Source organism: Ochotona curzoniae, unplaced genomic scaffold (assembly GCF_017591425.1).
Source record: "Ochotona curzoniae isolate NIBS_2020 unplaced genomic scaffold, NIBS_Ocur_1.0 contig_2210, whole genome shotgun sequence".
NCBI lineage: Eukaryota > Metazoa > Chordata > Mammalia > Lagomorpha > Ochotonidae > Ochotona > Ochotona curzoniae.
The window spans coordinates 19,007,353-19,025,333 of NW_024465369.1; the positions used below are offsets into that span (position 1 = coordinate 19,007,353).

At 33.6% G+C, this 17,981-nt stretch overlaps 1 protein-coding gene across 5 annotated transcripts in view; it reads left to right on the forward strand.

Moving 5' to 3' along the window:
* GALNT13 (polypeptide N-acetylgalactosaminyltransferase 13) overlaps positions 1-17,981 on the forward strand; it is a 426,836-nt gene that overhangs the window by 379,313 nt on the left and 29,542 nt on the right. For 3 of the 5 annotated variants that reach the window (XM_040972021.1, XM_040972019.1, XM_040972020.1), the window contains 2 exons: positions 2,092-2,231; positions 12,402-12,500. In XM_040972021.1, the coding sequence (XP_040827955.1) occupies positions 2,092-2,231; positions 12,402-12,500 (239 nt within the window). The remainder of the gene's footprint in view (positions 1-2,091; positions 2,232-12,401; positions 12,501-17,981) is intronic. The other 2 variants (XM_040972022.1, XM_040972023.1) reach the window with 2 other exon arrangements.

A 17,981-nucleotide genomic window follows, 5' to 3' on the forward strand; every position in this document is an offset into this window, starting at 1 on the left:
GAAATGAGCCAATTTAGTTAAATTCACCAACATAACAAATGTGTGGGGCTGTCATTGTGACATTGCAGGTTATGCCGCTACGTGAAGTGCCAGCATCCCTTAAGGGCACCTGTTTGAGACCTGACTGCTCTACTTTCAGTCAGGTTCCCTGATAATGATCTGGGAAAGCAGCTTAAAGGGCTCCAAGTACTTGACAGCCTGTATCCATGTGCAGCTCTTGGCTTCACCTGGCACAGCCCAGACAACTGAAGCCTGCCAGGGAAGGCGTGGACGAGGGTGTTTCTCTCCTGCATATGCTCTTTCTCTTTTCTTTCCTCCCTGCCACTCACTGCCATTCACATAAATACAAAACACTTAAAGGAAGAGGAAAAATGGAAAAAAAGTATGTTTTTCCTAAAAAACTGTTAGAAGTAATTTTTAATATATTCACCACAAAAATAATGACAAGATGTTTACATTTACTCTGAATTTGAATTTGATCATTATGCAATGTGTACAGATATCAACACCTCACATGGTATTTATTCATAAACATGTACAATTTTATGTGTCAGTTTAAGCTAAAAATGAAATAATATTTAAATGAAGCAAAAATAGTAAAATTAGCTATTGAATAAGTCTTCGAAGTACATTAATTTTATTTTCTGGGCTCAGTGGCATCTCTTCATTTATCATAGATACTAGGTAATTTCAATTTGCATAATATGTAAACCAATAAAAATTTGTTTATAAAATTTATTTTGTAAATGCAAAGTTGTGTTCAGTCCTCTTACTTTGAAAGTTGCACTACAAATGAGATATTCTGGATAGAATTATTTTAAATATTCATCTGTTCAAACAGCCCCCCCCAAACTTGCTATTCGCTGTATTAATATGATTTAGAAACAATAAATATTTCTTTTTGGAAGGGAATGGTTTGTTTAAATGCTGTTCTGTAACAATACCATGACATGGAGTTTTGAACAAGCTTGAAATCTGAGGAGACAAGCAGGTGCAGCTAGTAGGTGATAAGATCCCACATGTTGCTGCTTTTGAAAATAATTAACTGGAGCTGACACTGAGTAGAGATGTGTAGGCTGTGTGGACAGATGTTCCTCATTTTACAAAATGAAGAATTGGTTTTGATGCTTGCCTGTAGGTGCAACAAACAGATATATTGTTTTCCTGAGCCAACATTTGGTTGCTTACTGGACTTAAAAGAATCACTGCCTTGAAGAGATTCTCTCAAACTGATCTAATAAACAACTACTATTTTTGTCTCAGTTATGTAGTGATTCAAATCATGTCATTTTAATATTTTAATGAGCAAACCAGAACTGATAATTCATTTTATAAGAATTAGTTAACATTTTGTGTGTTATTTCTCCACCTTAAGGCATTCTTTTGTGATCTTTGGTGAGATGACTCCTTTTAGCTTTGAACATTCTCATAGTAGATAAAATTAAGCAGTTTTAATATAGGCATGTGAACATTTTAATGTCAATTTTTGTGCTTACTTATTTACTAATTCTCAGAAACTGGAAGTGGTCTATAATAACACATAAAATAAAATAGAAAATTCAGGAACAAAATATGGGCATAATAAGCTTAGAATGGAAATTCAAGAAGGGAAAGTTAGATCACATATGTGTAGTCCTCTGTGAAAATATTATTCATTTAAATCTCTTACTAAATCTAAATGTGGTGAATAAATTACTCTATAGGGAAAATACAAATGGTAGCAAAAACATTGCAACTGCTGAAATTTTCACAAAGAGAAATATACACATTATTACACAGTTCTGTTTAGCTTTAATTGTGAGCTAATTCATACTATTTTAAATTTAGTTGATTAAATAGTCTAAGTGAAAGTTCTTAAGTATAAATGTTCTTATTTGAAAAGCCGTAAATAATGGAAGAACGGTTCTTTTTCTAAATAGTTATTAACGCACTGATTGGGTCGTAGTTAGGAAAAACACTGCAGTAACAGACACATATGCCATTGAGTTTGATGAAGTTATAACTACAGGGAAAAAAAACTGATCAAACTGCGTGAAATAGTAGTTACCATCAATAGCACCAATTGATTTATGTTTCTCTGAATAATTCCAGGTGTTGTCAAAGTGGATTATGGAGATGTGTCAGTCAGAAAAGCACTAAGAGAAAACCTGAAGTGTAAGCCTTTCTCTTGGTACCTAGAAAACATCTATCCGGACTCCCAGATTCCAAGACGTTATTACTCACTTGGTGAGGTATGAATTATTTATTTTGGTTAAGTTATAAATATATTTTGCAAATGGAGCAACTTCTAAGAGGCTTAACATTTTTCATGTTATAAATAAAGTGCTGTAAGGATTTTTAAATAAATCTATTTTGAATGTCTTCTCATGTTTTACAAGGACCATAAAGGTCTTAATTTTTAGGGAATTATAGAAGTAAGGGGAAAAATCTAAGACTGAACTAACAAAATATATTTTTTTCTTTCCTAATTATTAATATGCACCTTACACTCTTGCTTATGATTTATAATTATTATTCTTTGATATACTGAAAATAAACCAGAGAACTTTAAAATACATTAAAAATAATATAGTAACCAGATTTGCATCAATATAAATAATATATTTTGATAAATGAATATATTTTCCGTAACTAAATCAAATATCAGGAAGACTAACACAAAATTAACTTTTGTGAATTGCTCCAATGTCGGCCTGCTAGAAAATAGCTACCTACTCCAGTATTCCATAAATTGCAACATAACATTAACAAACTATTACAAAACTCTATGTTAATAAGAAAATAAGTGTCAAAATCGCAAGTCATTGTTCAGTATTATTTGAAAATGCTATCAACATTGTAGAACCTCTGAGTGCCATTTAAATAATATTCATTTATAAAATTTTTATTTGATTTAAGAATACAGAACTGTCTTCATCATATGTATATATTTGTGTGTGTATTTACATAAATATATATATATATATATGGTAGATTTCAGCTTAAAGATTTAATGTATGACCCCAAACTAACTTAATACTGGTTGTAATTGAAGCATTGAATAGCAAAACTGTTTTGCATATAATAAGAATTTATTAAAAGCCTACTCTTACTTTTTAATAGTTATGTTTATAGGTTGTAATAGGCAAATGTATGAAGTCATATAGTTTAGTGTATTTTTGTGTCATCTGCTTTACTGCTTTATAGCTCTATTAACATCTTATAATTGCCTTGAAAATGAAAAAAGAAAATCAATGGAACTGGATCAAGCCCTAGGTTAATTGTTCTTAACAGCTCATTTATGTATCATATTAATGTCGTAGTCTAGAAAATGCCACATTTTCCTTAGTTGCTTCAGCATTTCTTTGCAGAATCTTTCTGCGTGTGTATGTTGAGCCATGATGTGACTGTCTTAAGACATTCATGTTTGATGACTCCAAATATGGCATCTTCCAGTGGATGATTTCAACCACTTAACACATCTGTGCCTCAGAGCCTTGTTTTTGTTCCTTTCTGGAAGGGGTGATGTGAGGAGAGGCAGGACTGCTGCTGCAGTTTTCCAACAGGTGATATTCCCACCATGATTCACAGGTAGTTGTATTAAATATATAAGGCAATATATGGCTGTACGTTCCAAATTAGATATTTTTGTGTATATTAATGATTCTGCTCCACCAAGTTCTGATAAAATGACTAATGCTTTGATCCTTTCATTGAGAAGGCTTTTTGGTTTGTTTGTTGTTATTGTTGCTTTTAATATTTATTTACTTTACTTGGAAAGTCAGGGTTGCAAAGAGAGAGGGGGAGAAAGAGATCTTCCATCTGTGGGTTTACTCCCGAAGTAATTGTAGTGGCCATTGCTGGCCTGATCCTTAGCCAGCAGCCAAGAGTCCATTACAGATTTCCCATGAGGATGCAGGAGCCAAAGATTTGATACATCCCGCTGCTTTCCCAAGCCATAAGCAGGATGTTGCATTGGGAAGTGGAGGAGCGGGAGCATGAAACAGCACCCATGTGCAACACTAGTGCCACAGGTGGAAGATTAGCCTCCTGTCCCACTGTGCCATCCTGTTTATTGAGAAGTTTTTAAGCATTTGGGAACATAACCATACACTTAAAAGCAAGGAAGAGAACTATTCTTGCTACAAAGTATTTTTGCCATTGCTGTCAATCAATCCTAATGATGAATAAATATTGATAATTTTTAAGGGAGTGAATGACCAGGGGCTGTAACAATACAGAGACAAGAAAAGAGGACTTTTTGACAATTCTCTAAGGCCACCAGGATAACTCCTGAGAAATAACGCTCAGGGCTTTCTAACAGAGCTGTATGTTTACTTCCAAGTTTAAAATCCAATTTTATGCTTTCCTGCACTACATCAGGGAAACTTAATTGACTTCCCAAAAAAGTAAAATAAAATTTAGTGTGGGCAAATTCCTTCCTACAACCCAATGATTTTGAATTAGCTCGCCTCTGTAATCTTTCAGGTGACCACATTTTAACTTACTGACTGCTTTGTGGAAAGCTTTAAAGAGTGAGATAAAGTTGCTTTTTGTTTTTGGAGTGGGTGTAGTGTTGGGATAAAGGGACATTTTAAACATATCCATAACAGGAAGGCAACAGTGAATTAGAAAAATTTCAGAATCTAGAGTTAGGTGGGAGAGGGTTCAATTCTCCAGTCTCCTAGGTGCCTGCCAAAGTGGCACCATGGAGCCTCTCTGATTTCTCACATAGCACAATGAAAATAACAATCAGAATTATGATGATGTTTGAAGACGTATGCATGCAGTACAATTCCTGGCAAGAAGTGGTTGCAAAACCAGTAATAATTGCTTTAATGCTTATAACTATTTTATTGATTTCTTACTATGTCAAATACCACTCTAAGTACTTTACATAAGTTACAGTATTTTTAAATTATGGCAACTCTATTACATGGGGTTTATAATTTTCTGCAATTTAATAAAGAAATTGATACACATAAAATTTATGAGTGATGTATGGGTCATGTAGTTAACTATTGAAGTCGGGATTCAAATATGTGCTAGTTAGACACTAAAGCTTGTTTCACATTTATATTTGTTTCATATTTATATTTTTAGAACATTATTGTTTATAATTGTACACTTCTGTGGGGTACAGTGTAATAATTTTATGCATATGTATATTTTGTAATAATCAAATCAAATTATTTTGCATTTCCAACTCCTTAAACCTTTTACAAAAACCTTTTGGTTAATGCTTAGTAATTGCACATATTATGGTGGTTCAGTATAATATTTAAATGAATAGATGCGATGTGCACTAATCAAATGAGCCATTAATGTTTTCCTATCATTGTGGCTGCTTTGTGTGTCCCTGTCACTATGCATAGGTTATAGAAAAAGGTTATTACGAGTTATAGTTACACCACTGTGATGTAGAACATTAAAACTCATTCCTTCTATCAAATTGTATTTTGAGACTCATTATTACAGGAAGGAGAAAATAGATCATCTTGATCATTTTCAACCGTTTAGACTACTTTTATTAAATCAGAGCCTCGGCTGAAACCTTAGTTGTGTGCTAAGGATACAAAACCAAGAAAAACTTTGACTCTTAAATCATTCTGCTAAAATGGGGAGGGAGTGGGATGGCTAGAAACAGTGAAACAGGTATAGAAATCCCATAAATAGTTTTTATGAGCTATGTGGCATGCTTCAAACTGTTTTTGCAAAAGCCAAGTGAATTTTAAAATCTGTGAAATACAATAAGCTCCGGGTTTTCTAGACTGTTAATGTACAGAAGTATAACACTTTCAAACCAGTGTTAGGGACATATAATCCAGCATGGTTTCCATGGAAATGGAAGGACAAAGTCACCAAGAACTACCTCCCAGTTCAATTTTGCATGTCCCTATATACATAATTTAAGACACACATTTCAATAATAAGTTAGGGTTGAACTGTGAATTCATAATAACCATTTATTTAAAGTTTTTATCCTTCTTGCTGCCTATCATTAACTATTATTGACAGGATGTGAAAATTTATCTTTCCTTAAACAGTGTGTGAAGACATTTTTTCTTAAATAGTTACAGGCCGAAAGTACTATCTGACATCCAAACAGCTTATTATCAAAACAAGACCAAAATTTGGTAGTATATTCATATATAGCTCTTTATAGTTTCAAGTGAAATGGACAAGATTTAGTAATTGATGTGTGCTTTATGCCTCACTGATTTTCTAAAGTTATATATTAGTAGTACTGTGTATTGATGACTATAAGTCTATTTTTATCAGATTATCTTTATATCTTCCCTTGCTGTGGTTTAACATAGGCAAACATATGAGCTGCTTCTTTAATATCACTTAAATACTGCTCAGTAAAGTTAGTGATGTCAACTAGCTGTATTTTAATTTCTTATGTTTTCATCTTGCTCACATCATTGAAATGTTACTTTTTCTAGTACTTGAATTAATATGTTTTTCCAATGGGAATTTAAAAGCTGTGCATTTGCTTTGAACTAAAACCTTTAACTTAATGAAGCATGTGCCTTTTAGATGCAGTAAGCGAATCATGATGGAATAAGGAAGTTGAGCTCTATACAACATTAAATTCCATCTTAACTAGACCTTTAGCTTATGTATATTTGGATCTTGTAAATAGGAAGAGTAATAAGTATAAGATTTTAAAATGCTATTTTAAAATGAAATGCCAAGGCTCAAATTTGGGGGCTGTGAGATGCTAATAATCTCTGAGAAAATACTGTGAGTTTATAGAGTATAAGAATATCACAGGGTAAAAGGAAATAGATTTCTCAACTTAACTCTTGGGACAAAGTTTGCATTTGCAAGTTACTTTGAAGATGTTTAGACATAGTCTTTTGTACTCTGTACTTGACCTCAGCACTTCTTCTTCCTCTTGCTTCTTTTAACAATAGCAACTAGTCAAGGCCTCTGCATGTATTGGTATTGTATTCTTTAAATGTTGCTGAAGGGAAATTTTAAGTAACCTAAAAATAGACATCTGTGAAGCTGCTAGGATACAAGGATTAAGGGTGAAATCAGTCACTGCCAGATTGTACACACGCTAAAACACTTAACGTTTTACTCACTCTGTAGGTAAATGGAGGTTTATTTTTAGATTCATAGTATTCTTGATCCTTTAATAGGGAAACCAGTCAGAATCCTTATTTAGATGATTTACACAAGTAAGAACATGCTCACTGTTCTTGATTTTGTTTATCAAACTCTTGAGGACCCAGTATCTAATTCACATCTCAGGAAAACTAAATATGCATATCTGCAGGTGGAATAGGCCACTATTTGCCACATGTTAGCCTTAAACAATATTGGTCTGGTAACTCACCTGTGAGCAGGATTAGCCATTTATTACTTGTAAACCTATGTTTTTATGGCATGATGGTGGTAATTAGACCAGAACTAATTCTAATTTTGTTACTCAAATATGTACAGGTATTTGGAACAAACAATTGCAAAAAACTACATACCAATCTGGCCTTGCCTGAATTGTTTGTTTGTTTGATGTTTGTTTGTTTATTTGTATTTGTTTTTGGTTTTTGTTTTTGCTGTTATCCACTAATACAAATGAAGTTGTTTTGCTATGTTCATCACTTCTTTATGGAAAGAGTGATCATAACAATAAAAATTTTAATCAAAGGTGTTTCAAACTTGCATCTTTATATAATCATAGCAACTTGGATCTGGTAACTACGTAGAGTTTTTACACTCATCCTTCTGATTAATTTGTAATTTAAAAAAAGAACAATGCATTCAAACACATATCCACAAGAGAAACTATATTCAGACAATAGTAACATTAAATTCTGGAATTTACTGAAAATGTACGTTTTTTTCCTTATAAAATAGACACTGAATGAGATTGACATATGTTAAATGATAATTAAAAATAATAATGTGTTGTTGAAAGGTAAGAATGAATAATTAAAGTAAAAATAATGTAGTTTCAGTTTAATTATTAAAATTTAGGACTAATTTTATATGCTAGTTCTTTTTATATTCTTTTAAAATATAATCTTTATTAACCACCACTGTATATATTTTGGGAGTACTGTGTGACATTTCAATTAATGTATGTAAGTTTTACTTATCAATTAGGCAAAATATAGCTCCCCCTGTTTAAAATTACATTATGGTTGGAGCCTTCAAGTTCTTATTCTCTATTTGCTCATGATATATGCATATCTTCTAACTTTGATTTAGTACTTACTATCCAAAAATCTTCCATCCTTTTTATACCACCCCCAGCAGTTTCTTTTAGCTTCCATATGTGAGACATCATGCAATATTTGTCTTTTCATGAGTGGTTTATTTAATTTGCCGTGGTTACTTCTAGTTCTGCCTACTTTGTTGATAACAACAGACTTTTTTCCCGTTAATGACTCTGTAGTACTTTGTTGTACATAAATATCACATTTTCTTTATCCATTCCTCTGTTGATGGATAACTTGTTTAAGGAAACTATATCTTTCTTCTTTGTGCTATTTGTTCCACCCTGCTTGTATTTCAAGTCACTTTGGGCACACTGAGAAATCAGTTGCATGATTCTGTTTAACAAACTGGCTCTCACCATGAATAGTATTTTGCTTTGAGTCTCCTTGACCTTATTCCCTAAATCTGATGCCAGGGTGCTTTCATGAATCTTGTGCTATATATCTTCCGAATTGTTTACATTACTTGGGATATATTTAACTAGAATTAAATCCCCACTTAACTCCATCTAGGCCTCCTTCATTGTTAAAAGCACCCTCCTAACAAGAAAACAGGGCTGGCAATTCCTCAACTCACTGAGAAGAGTTTACATTCAGTATTTGGCCAAGTTACTTATCCTCCGTATACCTTAATGTTTTTATTTATTAAATGGGGCAAATGGATAAGCACATGTGATTTTAAAAAAAAGTAACTGGTCTTCTTACACTGTTTTCCAGATTCTATTTCCAGCCAATTATCAGATTTGTTTTCTGATATCATGTCCTTTAAACCTCTACTACTTCCTAAGGGACAAGTAATGTTAGATGTGCAGGAACTATGAAGCCACACTGAATAAGGGATAGTTAGAACATTCAAATACGAAACAGGTATTCAAATACAAGACAGCAAATTAGTTTCAAGGTATTCTCTTAAGCTCTAAAATATAAGCTGCCAACTTCCCAATGCCCATGATACTAAGAAGGAGACAGGGAGACACAATGAGGTGTTTGATGGAAAGAGATCAATATTTTACTCAAATTACAATGAATGAATAGGAGAAATTTTGTCTGGCCAACTTAATAATGGTAGCTGAAATTGGGAGAGTTGTTTTGCAGGGTAAAAATCCTCCACCCTGAGATCTGGAGAATCTGAACAATCTTTTGCAACATATGAATTCTTCATACACAATAGCGGAAACCTCTTATGAGAACATCACAGAATAACCCCAAATTGAGGGGGGAGGGACAGTGCAAATGGAATGAGAAGTACAGATAAAAAGGAGAGAGGTACATAGAGCCTGAAGATAAAAAGGGAATTTTTGTGACACTTCAAAAAGATACAGGAAGCTGAATTCTTGACTTGTGAAGTTAGACAAGGTCTTTCTTCATGAAATCCTTCTTCTTCAAAGCCCATGAAAATTGCTTCCATGACAAAAAAGAAGAAAAAGAACAAAAAAGATGAGTGTTATACGACTATAGATAATAGAGTAGACTATCTCTCTAAACAGTGCAAAAACACCAGTACTTTATCCTTATACAAGAGAGGAAAAATATAACTTACTGTTTCAAAAGAAACTAGTGAGAAATTTAAATGACAAGACACAGAAAGCAGAAGTACATACCATATATAGGAAAAGTCATAAATTAAGTCCTGAAATATAAGACAGAATTAGAAATTAAACAAGTCATTTAGCATGAGTGTCAAACTTGGAAGAACATATGATACACAATCCCAAAAGTAATTCCTAAGAGATTTTGAGAAGAACACATAAAAAGGAAAAATTTTCAAGTAAAAATGCAATAAAACTGTTTAACCAAAAGTGACATGTATCAAAAATGTGCAAGATAACTAATTTCTTTAAAATGATTAAATAAGTGAAACAAAATGAAGATCAGTAACTATAATTTGAGGAAGCTTTTCTGAAAGGAAAATTAAAAGCCCATTTTGAAAATGAGGATATATTCCTAGAGGGTGAAACATAGCGAGAAATATTATAAATTGATTATAATAAATCTGACATTAAAGAAAAGAAAAAACCAGTTTGTATCAAGGTAAGTAGATAGTTCTGAAAATTTAGGAAAACAGATTATCAATAGACTTTTGAAAACCAACCTTTTATGCTAGAAAAAGAGTAGCATTCTAAAGACACTAAAGATAATATATAGGAAGCTAAGGACTTCAGTCAACCAAAATGATTTCCAGTACAAAAGTCTCAGATGTAGTTATCAACAGAAAGGCACTCAGAAAGTTGTTCTTAGTAAATGGAAATATCATCTGCCCATTTTCTGAACATTAAACTTTGCTATGCTTTTTTGATTGGTGTACTCTCTTCTTTCATGGTTCCTATCTAACTCAATTTTAAGTCCCATGGCCTACATTTTAAAATACTTATCCCAAATCTGACCACTCTAACTCCATTTTTATGCTTGCATTCCAAGAGACAATCTTTTCAGCTGCCTGACTTGGCGTCCTCTAATTTTTTTTTTTTTCTACACAACAGACACAGTATCCTAGTCTGCAAGAGACAAAGACAGAATTGAGTAAAATTATGAGTCAGGAACTCAGTGTAGGTCTAGATCTGCCATATGAATCTCTTTAGCTATGAGTTCTGTCTCTTAATTTATGCATCAGCACATGAGCCCAAGTTAGGTACTGGACCTAGGGATGTCAATATGGGCAAAACAAACTCAGCAGCATATTAACTTCTAGGTTAAATGTCTGTTCCAAAGAGTGATCTTTAATATTCCCACCATAAAGGAATGATAAATGTTTGAAGCAACATATATGCTTTTTTTAAACTTTTGATTGTCGCACAACATGTACAAGTCGTGAAGTATCACATTGTATGCCATAAATATGTGTAATTATTTTTCACTAGAAAGTAAAAGTTAAAAAAGTTTTAATGTTAATGGCAAAAATGTAAGTCACATTTTTGAGATAGTTATTTCTCTAATTGTGACATTACATTAGTTTATAAATTCAGGAGGGTAAATTTTAATAACAAAACCATTATTTTGTTGAAAATGTCTTCTTTTTGTCAAAGTTAACAAGGAGTATCTGATGTAAGATATGTGAAAATAATTCAACTTATACATTATATTAGCTGATCAGACTGTGTGTAGCATACGAATATCTATTTACTATATCAAGGCATAATCTGAATCTACTTTCTATAAAGGTATATTTCTGTGTTACTAATATCATTCATTCACCTATGTCAAGAACCTATACCTAAAGCATAGATAGCAAGAAATAGTCAAGTAATTTTGCTGAGTGAATGCTAACATATGTATGTCCTTGCATGCAACAGTGACACAAACTTTGCAGACATTAAATGGGCAAATATAAATGCATGTAATTAAAGCTAAGGAGGGAATCTAGATTGTACTATGTATTAAATGAGTTCTTTGCATTCATTTTTTGATTTTGTAACTTTGGCATCATTAAACTCAGTGAATAACTTTTATAATTGCATTTGGCTCAAGTATGCATTAACTTTATGTTAATGATGGACTAATGCAATAGCTGAGTGTAAACCATGAACTTTATGTTTGCAATTGGCAGTTGAAGCTTCCTTTTGAGGAACTTAGAATGTGAACTCACCCTTTAGCCTTGTAATAGCTTTACTTAAGGTCAAATACTTTCCAATAATATTGATACTGGTGTGTGAAAGAAGACACTTGAATATCTTCTAACCAAAGAAATAAGCAACATAAGTAATCTGCATTAATACACAGAATACAGCATCCAATAATGAGGCAATTTAAAAAAAAACATAAATGTGTTTGCTTCAAGCATTCGTGTTCGTTGAATTGCTTACGGTACCACTGGAGTTGATGAATGGACTGTGGGATTTGAAAACTCACCTAATCTTTCGATGAATAATTCCTAATTTGTAATCTTAGGTTATATATAGAATTCCTAATTTGTAATATATAGGTTTTTTTCTTCTCTAACAATATGCTCCAAGTAAAGAACGCTTCTTGCTGAGTTGCTGATGCTAAAACAATTGCTGTCTTGTTTTGTTGCACTAGAAATTCGGAACATGTAAGTCCAACAATAAACATTTTAAAAAGAAAAAAATATTTAAAGTCCCAAGTTGTTTTGAGAAATGTCATTATAAATCTGGATAAATTTGATTATGGGAAATGTTTGGTATTTTAAATAATTGCTTGACTTGTGACTTAATCTTTTTTATATGTGTTTAGATAAGGAATGTGGAGACCAATCAATGTTTAGACAACATGGGCCGTAAAGAAAATGAAAAAGTGGGAATATTCAACTGCCATGGTATGGGAGGAAATCAGGTAAACACTTTTATTTAATCAGGTTTTTACTTTGGGAAAAAAAACCCATTCTTCTAAAGCTATCACAGTAGATTGTGGCTCACAAGTTAATAAAACATTAGTTTAGAAAATAAACATTCAAACAAAACCCAATTTGACTATTTTAAGAGAATACTACAAATTTTAAGAAAAAATAAATGAATTTATAGTTAATAAAGATAATTTTAGACTCATGTTATCATATATAAGCAAATGAGAACTGCATTTTATTTTGCTGTGAATTGAGTAGCATAAAAAAATCGCTAAATAACTGTGATGTTTTCCCAGTGACGTTTATTTTAACTGTGTTTTTTCTATTTTTTTATGTATGGCATTAGTTCTGAGATTTTGAAGTGCAGTAAAATGTTAAAATACATTAATAATGGACTAAATAGGACAACTTGGTAGGTGTAAGAATGCAGCTAATCATTAGAGACTTAGCAGTTTGTAGAAAGCTACATTGCTCTCCTTAAGCACTGTGATGTGGGTGGGGCAAAATAGGCCAGCAGCAGTCACTATGGCTGTGAGAATTGGAGCTTAGATAGCTGTCACACCTAGCCACTTGGAGTGGCAGAATTTGAAATTCTGGAGAACTGTAATAATGCAGCAGACTTCAAGATAGGTGATCCTCTGTAGACATATTTTGTACAGAAATTGGAGAAAACTGTTACATGAATGTGTTGTTCAGTGGTAGAGTTTCTGGAAAATGGTGAACTGAGATTGCAAAAGTAATTCTATCCAGAACATGGTAATTATATGTGCGACACAGTGGAATGTCTCAAGAGTCAAACAAAAATACATATCATTTCTGGAATTTAAGATGCGAAGAAAACGAATGCTGGTGAGTATGGCACCATACTTCAGACTGAGCCTTGTGAATCCAGGAAGAACATTATATGTCTTCCTTAAAAAATTAAAATCCTAAGTTGTGTTCTAAAGTGTCAAGTCAAGCAAGGAAGTATTTGAATAAGTTTCTAAATTATAGTATGAAAAAATTCATAGAGGCAACAACAATGGCAGAACCAGAAGGAAGCATTTCAAAATGGACCAGAACACTGCAATATGGATTTGTAATGAATATAAAAGACTTCTGCTCTCATATTCTAATGGGATAAGAAAAAATTCAGCCTAAAAACACCAAAAAATTAACCAAGACTGAACTAAATGTACGAAAGTTTAATTTCCCTGTATAATAAAAACCCTGGAGACATTTGTTGATGTGATTTAGATATTTGCTGGTTCTGTCAGGAAATTAGAAGTGTTGTATAATTCCATTCTTTGGTCCTTAAATTTTATCATCAGCTGGCCAGAAGAGGACTAAGATTCTGTGCAGCACATCCATATTAAAGGCACATGTGAGTGGGGTGGGAGTGAGAAAATAACCATATTTGTTCTCTCATTGGTAAAAGCAAAACCCTTTGAGAGACTTGGTGTACATCTCTGCCAGAAAATATCCATTGGAAAATAACCCCTAAAGTCTTAGCATTCCCCCGCCCCCTGGTTGCCCTTTACAGTTCACAAGCAGTAAATGTGGGTGCATGTTCCCACGTATCTGTCATAACTTCTTTCAACAAACTGTGAGTGGGAAACCACAGAATCATTTGCACCTTAACGACATGGAGATTTCAAATAGAGAATAATTATGGTATCACAGTGATGCTGCAACAAATGAAAATTAGTAAGCTCAGTGTTAAAAAGGATAAATATTCGTATGCCATATTTTTCTAAATGACTCCATGTGTCTAGCTCTTAAATGTTAAACACATCATTTTTAAAATGTTTTCACCTATCCAGAAATGACTTGTAACAGCTTAATTTAAGCATGGGGTATGTTTTGCTCCTGCCTCATCTCCAACACTAGTCACCGCACATACTAGCCAACGAAACAGGTGGAAGATGGCATGGTCAGAATAATGGATCCATGGCTTAGTACTATGCACATGTTGCCAAGTGATGATAGCTGTTTCTGTTTTACTAATCAACAGTATATAATGACACCAATCTCAGTGAGCAAAATGACATTCCTGCAAAATTCCAGCTCCTCTACATTATTAATTTAATGATAGGAGAAAACTATAGCTATTTTTTCCATCTGTGTGATTATTTACAAATGTGCAAATGTACGTATGTACAAGAATGTTTTCTCAGCACTCTTTTTCTTGTAACAAGACAGTAGAAGAAACTAAATTTGTACCGTGATGGGGTATGGTTAATTTAACTATTATGTGAAAATAATATGGAATATTATATATGGAATAATTTAACAGGATGTTATTTTTGAAAGATTTATTTATTAGTTTTATTGGAAAGTTAGATATACAGAGAGGAAGAGAGACAGAGAGGAAGATCTTCCTTCCAATGATCTGCTCCTCAATTGGCTGCAATAGCTGGAGTTGAGCTGATCCGAAGCCACAAGCCAGAAGCCTCTTCCAGGTCTCCCACGCAGGTGCAGGGTCCCAAGGCCGTAGGCCATCCCTAACTGCTTTCCCAGGCCACAAGCAGGGAGCTGGATGGAAAACGGGGCAGCTGGGCTTCGAACCTGTGTCCACATGGGATCCTAGTGCGTTCAAGGTGAGGACTTTAGCCACTAGGCTACCATGCCGGGCCTCAGAACTTTCAGTTTGTAGCTCATATTTTCTTTCGTATGTTGGCACAGCAGTCATAAAAACAAATTGTAGTGGATGAAATTGGAGTTTTGAAAGTATTATTTTGTAACATTTCTCTCACCAAATTAATTACAGATATTAACTAATATTCTGAGGATTTAATAATTGTTCATCTGTAAGTAAACAGGTTTCCCTCATTTTTCTTCTCTAAAGACAATAAAACTTATGGAACAATTACCAGGAGACATGACACATGCTGGATTTCCAATATATATTGATCTATTAGACATTACATAGTTTTTATAGCCTTTTCTTACTGTTTCTATTTCTGTTCTCTAAGATTTATTTTGGATTTCTGAAAATGAAAATTAAAATGTCCATATATAGCTAAGATAAGGCAATATAAAATACAACTTTACTTTGGAACTGCTGATTTTCCTTGGCAGCAGTCCCACATCCCCTCGAACACCGATGAGTCCTTATTGCATCTTCATTCCCATCATTTTCCCTGAACTCTGGAATATACTGCCAATTAATTACTTTGTCTATAGGCATCACAAACTCACATTAATCTAGCTGGAAGCGTTTTTTTCTCTCTCACATGTCATGCAAAATTGAAACCTAACATGCACACTTTATTTCTGAAAAATAATTCATCACCAAATCCTGAAACTTCTTTAAAAAAAAGTTCTGTGACTCTTACCCTCTCATTCTACTAATAATCAGCCTTCACCATTGCCTTGCTTCTATATTCCTTCACTTTTATGGCTGTAAATTCTCATTATTTCCCTGACGACATCATTTCTGCTACGTTAGATTTAAAATCTGATCAGTCTCAGGCTCAGGCAGTTCTCCACTGCCCAAGAATGAAGTTCAAAGTCCTCAGTGTGAAATAAAAAGTCTCTCAGTATTTCATTCCCTTCTGACTTTCCAGCCTGATCTTCTGCAGTATTGCAGTTGTCTGTTGAGCTCAAGATACGCAATCTGAATTTCGCATTCAGACTGCAAGCATTATTATAACTCAAAGTTTGCTTATGGTTTTCTAAGATATAGCATTGGCTATATCGGGTTTTATTCAACTCAGTGGGCTTGTTCACAATGAAAATCCCAATCAATAAGGATTTGTTCTGCAATTTTGTTGCAACCAATATCTTAAGCTGAACAGGATGTATTTTGTCAACATCACTGGTACATTTTTGTTGTGGTGGACCAGGTACAGTAGCATTGTAACTAGCTGGTGCACATTCATTCACTTTTCAAAAAACATAAGTTAATTTGCTAAATCAAAGGTTCTACATAAGGTTTTCAATGTATAGTTAAAAACTTCCCTCTTTTTACAATGTCATTCATCCAATAGCATTGGCTTAGAAAGAAATGCCATGATGAAAGTTCATCGTGCATTGTAAACTTTGTCTTTTACAGCAGTCTGAATTCAGAGGTTTTCCTTGTTTAATTCTCAGTGGATTTGATGGAAACTCTGAGAGATCAAGTTGCATGACCGAGGTGCTTAAAATCGTTTCCCACCAAATCACAGTCATGGTATTTGCACTGATTCTCAGCCATACTTCTCCAGAAATGTAATCACATGGACCAGACCTGTGCAAATTTTGTTGTTGTTGTTTGCTGTTTTCAAGCATTTATTTATTATTTGAAAGGTATGGTGACAGAGATGTACATACACACAGAGAGCCAGAGAGAGAGAGAGAGAGAAAGAGAAAGAGAGAGAGAGAGAGAGCCAAGTGGAAGTTAGGAGCCAGCAACTCCATCTGGGTTTCCCGTGTGTGTCACGGATTCAGGTATGTGAACCATCATCCACAGGCTTCTCAGGTGCAATCAGAAAGCTGCACCATAAGCGTGTGGAAGTGACTTACACTGGCACTCCCATTTGGGATGCTGGCATGGGAAGTGGGCATCCTGCTGCGCTACAATGCCAGCCCCAGCTTGTTGTGTTTTCACTTTTTTAGTGTAGTATAGAGAAATATTTCCTTTGCTTGAACTAAATTTCTGTTTTAATAGTATTTCAGGATTTGAAGTCAGCATTTAAATATTTTAATATTTGCATTGTAAATCTCTAACTCATGTTTATACTTCTATTTTATTTGCGATTGGGTTTGCTTTTTCTTATAATTTGTAAGGATATTTAATTGAAGAAGACTGCTACTGCTCTGGAAGATTGCAGCTATTTTTCTGATTTTGTCATATTTTTTATAGTATTGTTCATTTATTTACTTTAAAAAGTGTTTTATCTATTTGAAAGGCAGAGTGAAAGAGAGACAGAGAGAGTGGCTCATTCCTCAAGTGGCTGCAACAACTGGCCCTGGGTCAGTTCAGAGCCAGGAGATAGGAACTTCTTCCAGAACTCCTCCTTCAGTAAAAGGCCGGAGGACTAAGTAATTTTCTACTGCTTTTCCAGGTGCTTTGCCAGGGAGCTGAATGAGAAGTGGAACAGCTATGGACTTGAACTGTGGGGTACTAACATACATTTGGCTTCACCCATTATGCCAAAATGCAAGCCATGTACACACTTAAGAGCATTTCAATTCCTTTTTAGCTTTATATTTTCTCTGTAGGACATAGTAATAATTTTATTGAGGTATTTTTAAATGATATTTACCTTGAATAATATTAAGGTTAATAATTGATTTCTAGTCTTACTGGGTATATATTATTTCCAGAAAAATTATATTCACTCAAATATTGATTACTTAAATACTGCATAAAATATAACCATATAACATATAAAACATATAAAATGACCATTTTACTTTAGAATCAAGCATCAGTGTAAGATGTAAAGAATGATGAGTATATAACCATTTGGAGTTACAATATATGTTTAATGAAAAGGTGAGAAAAA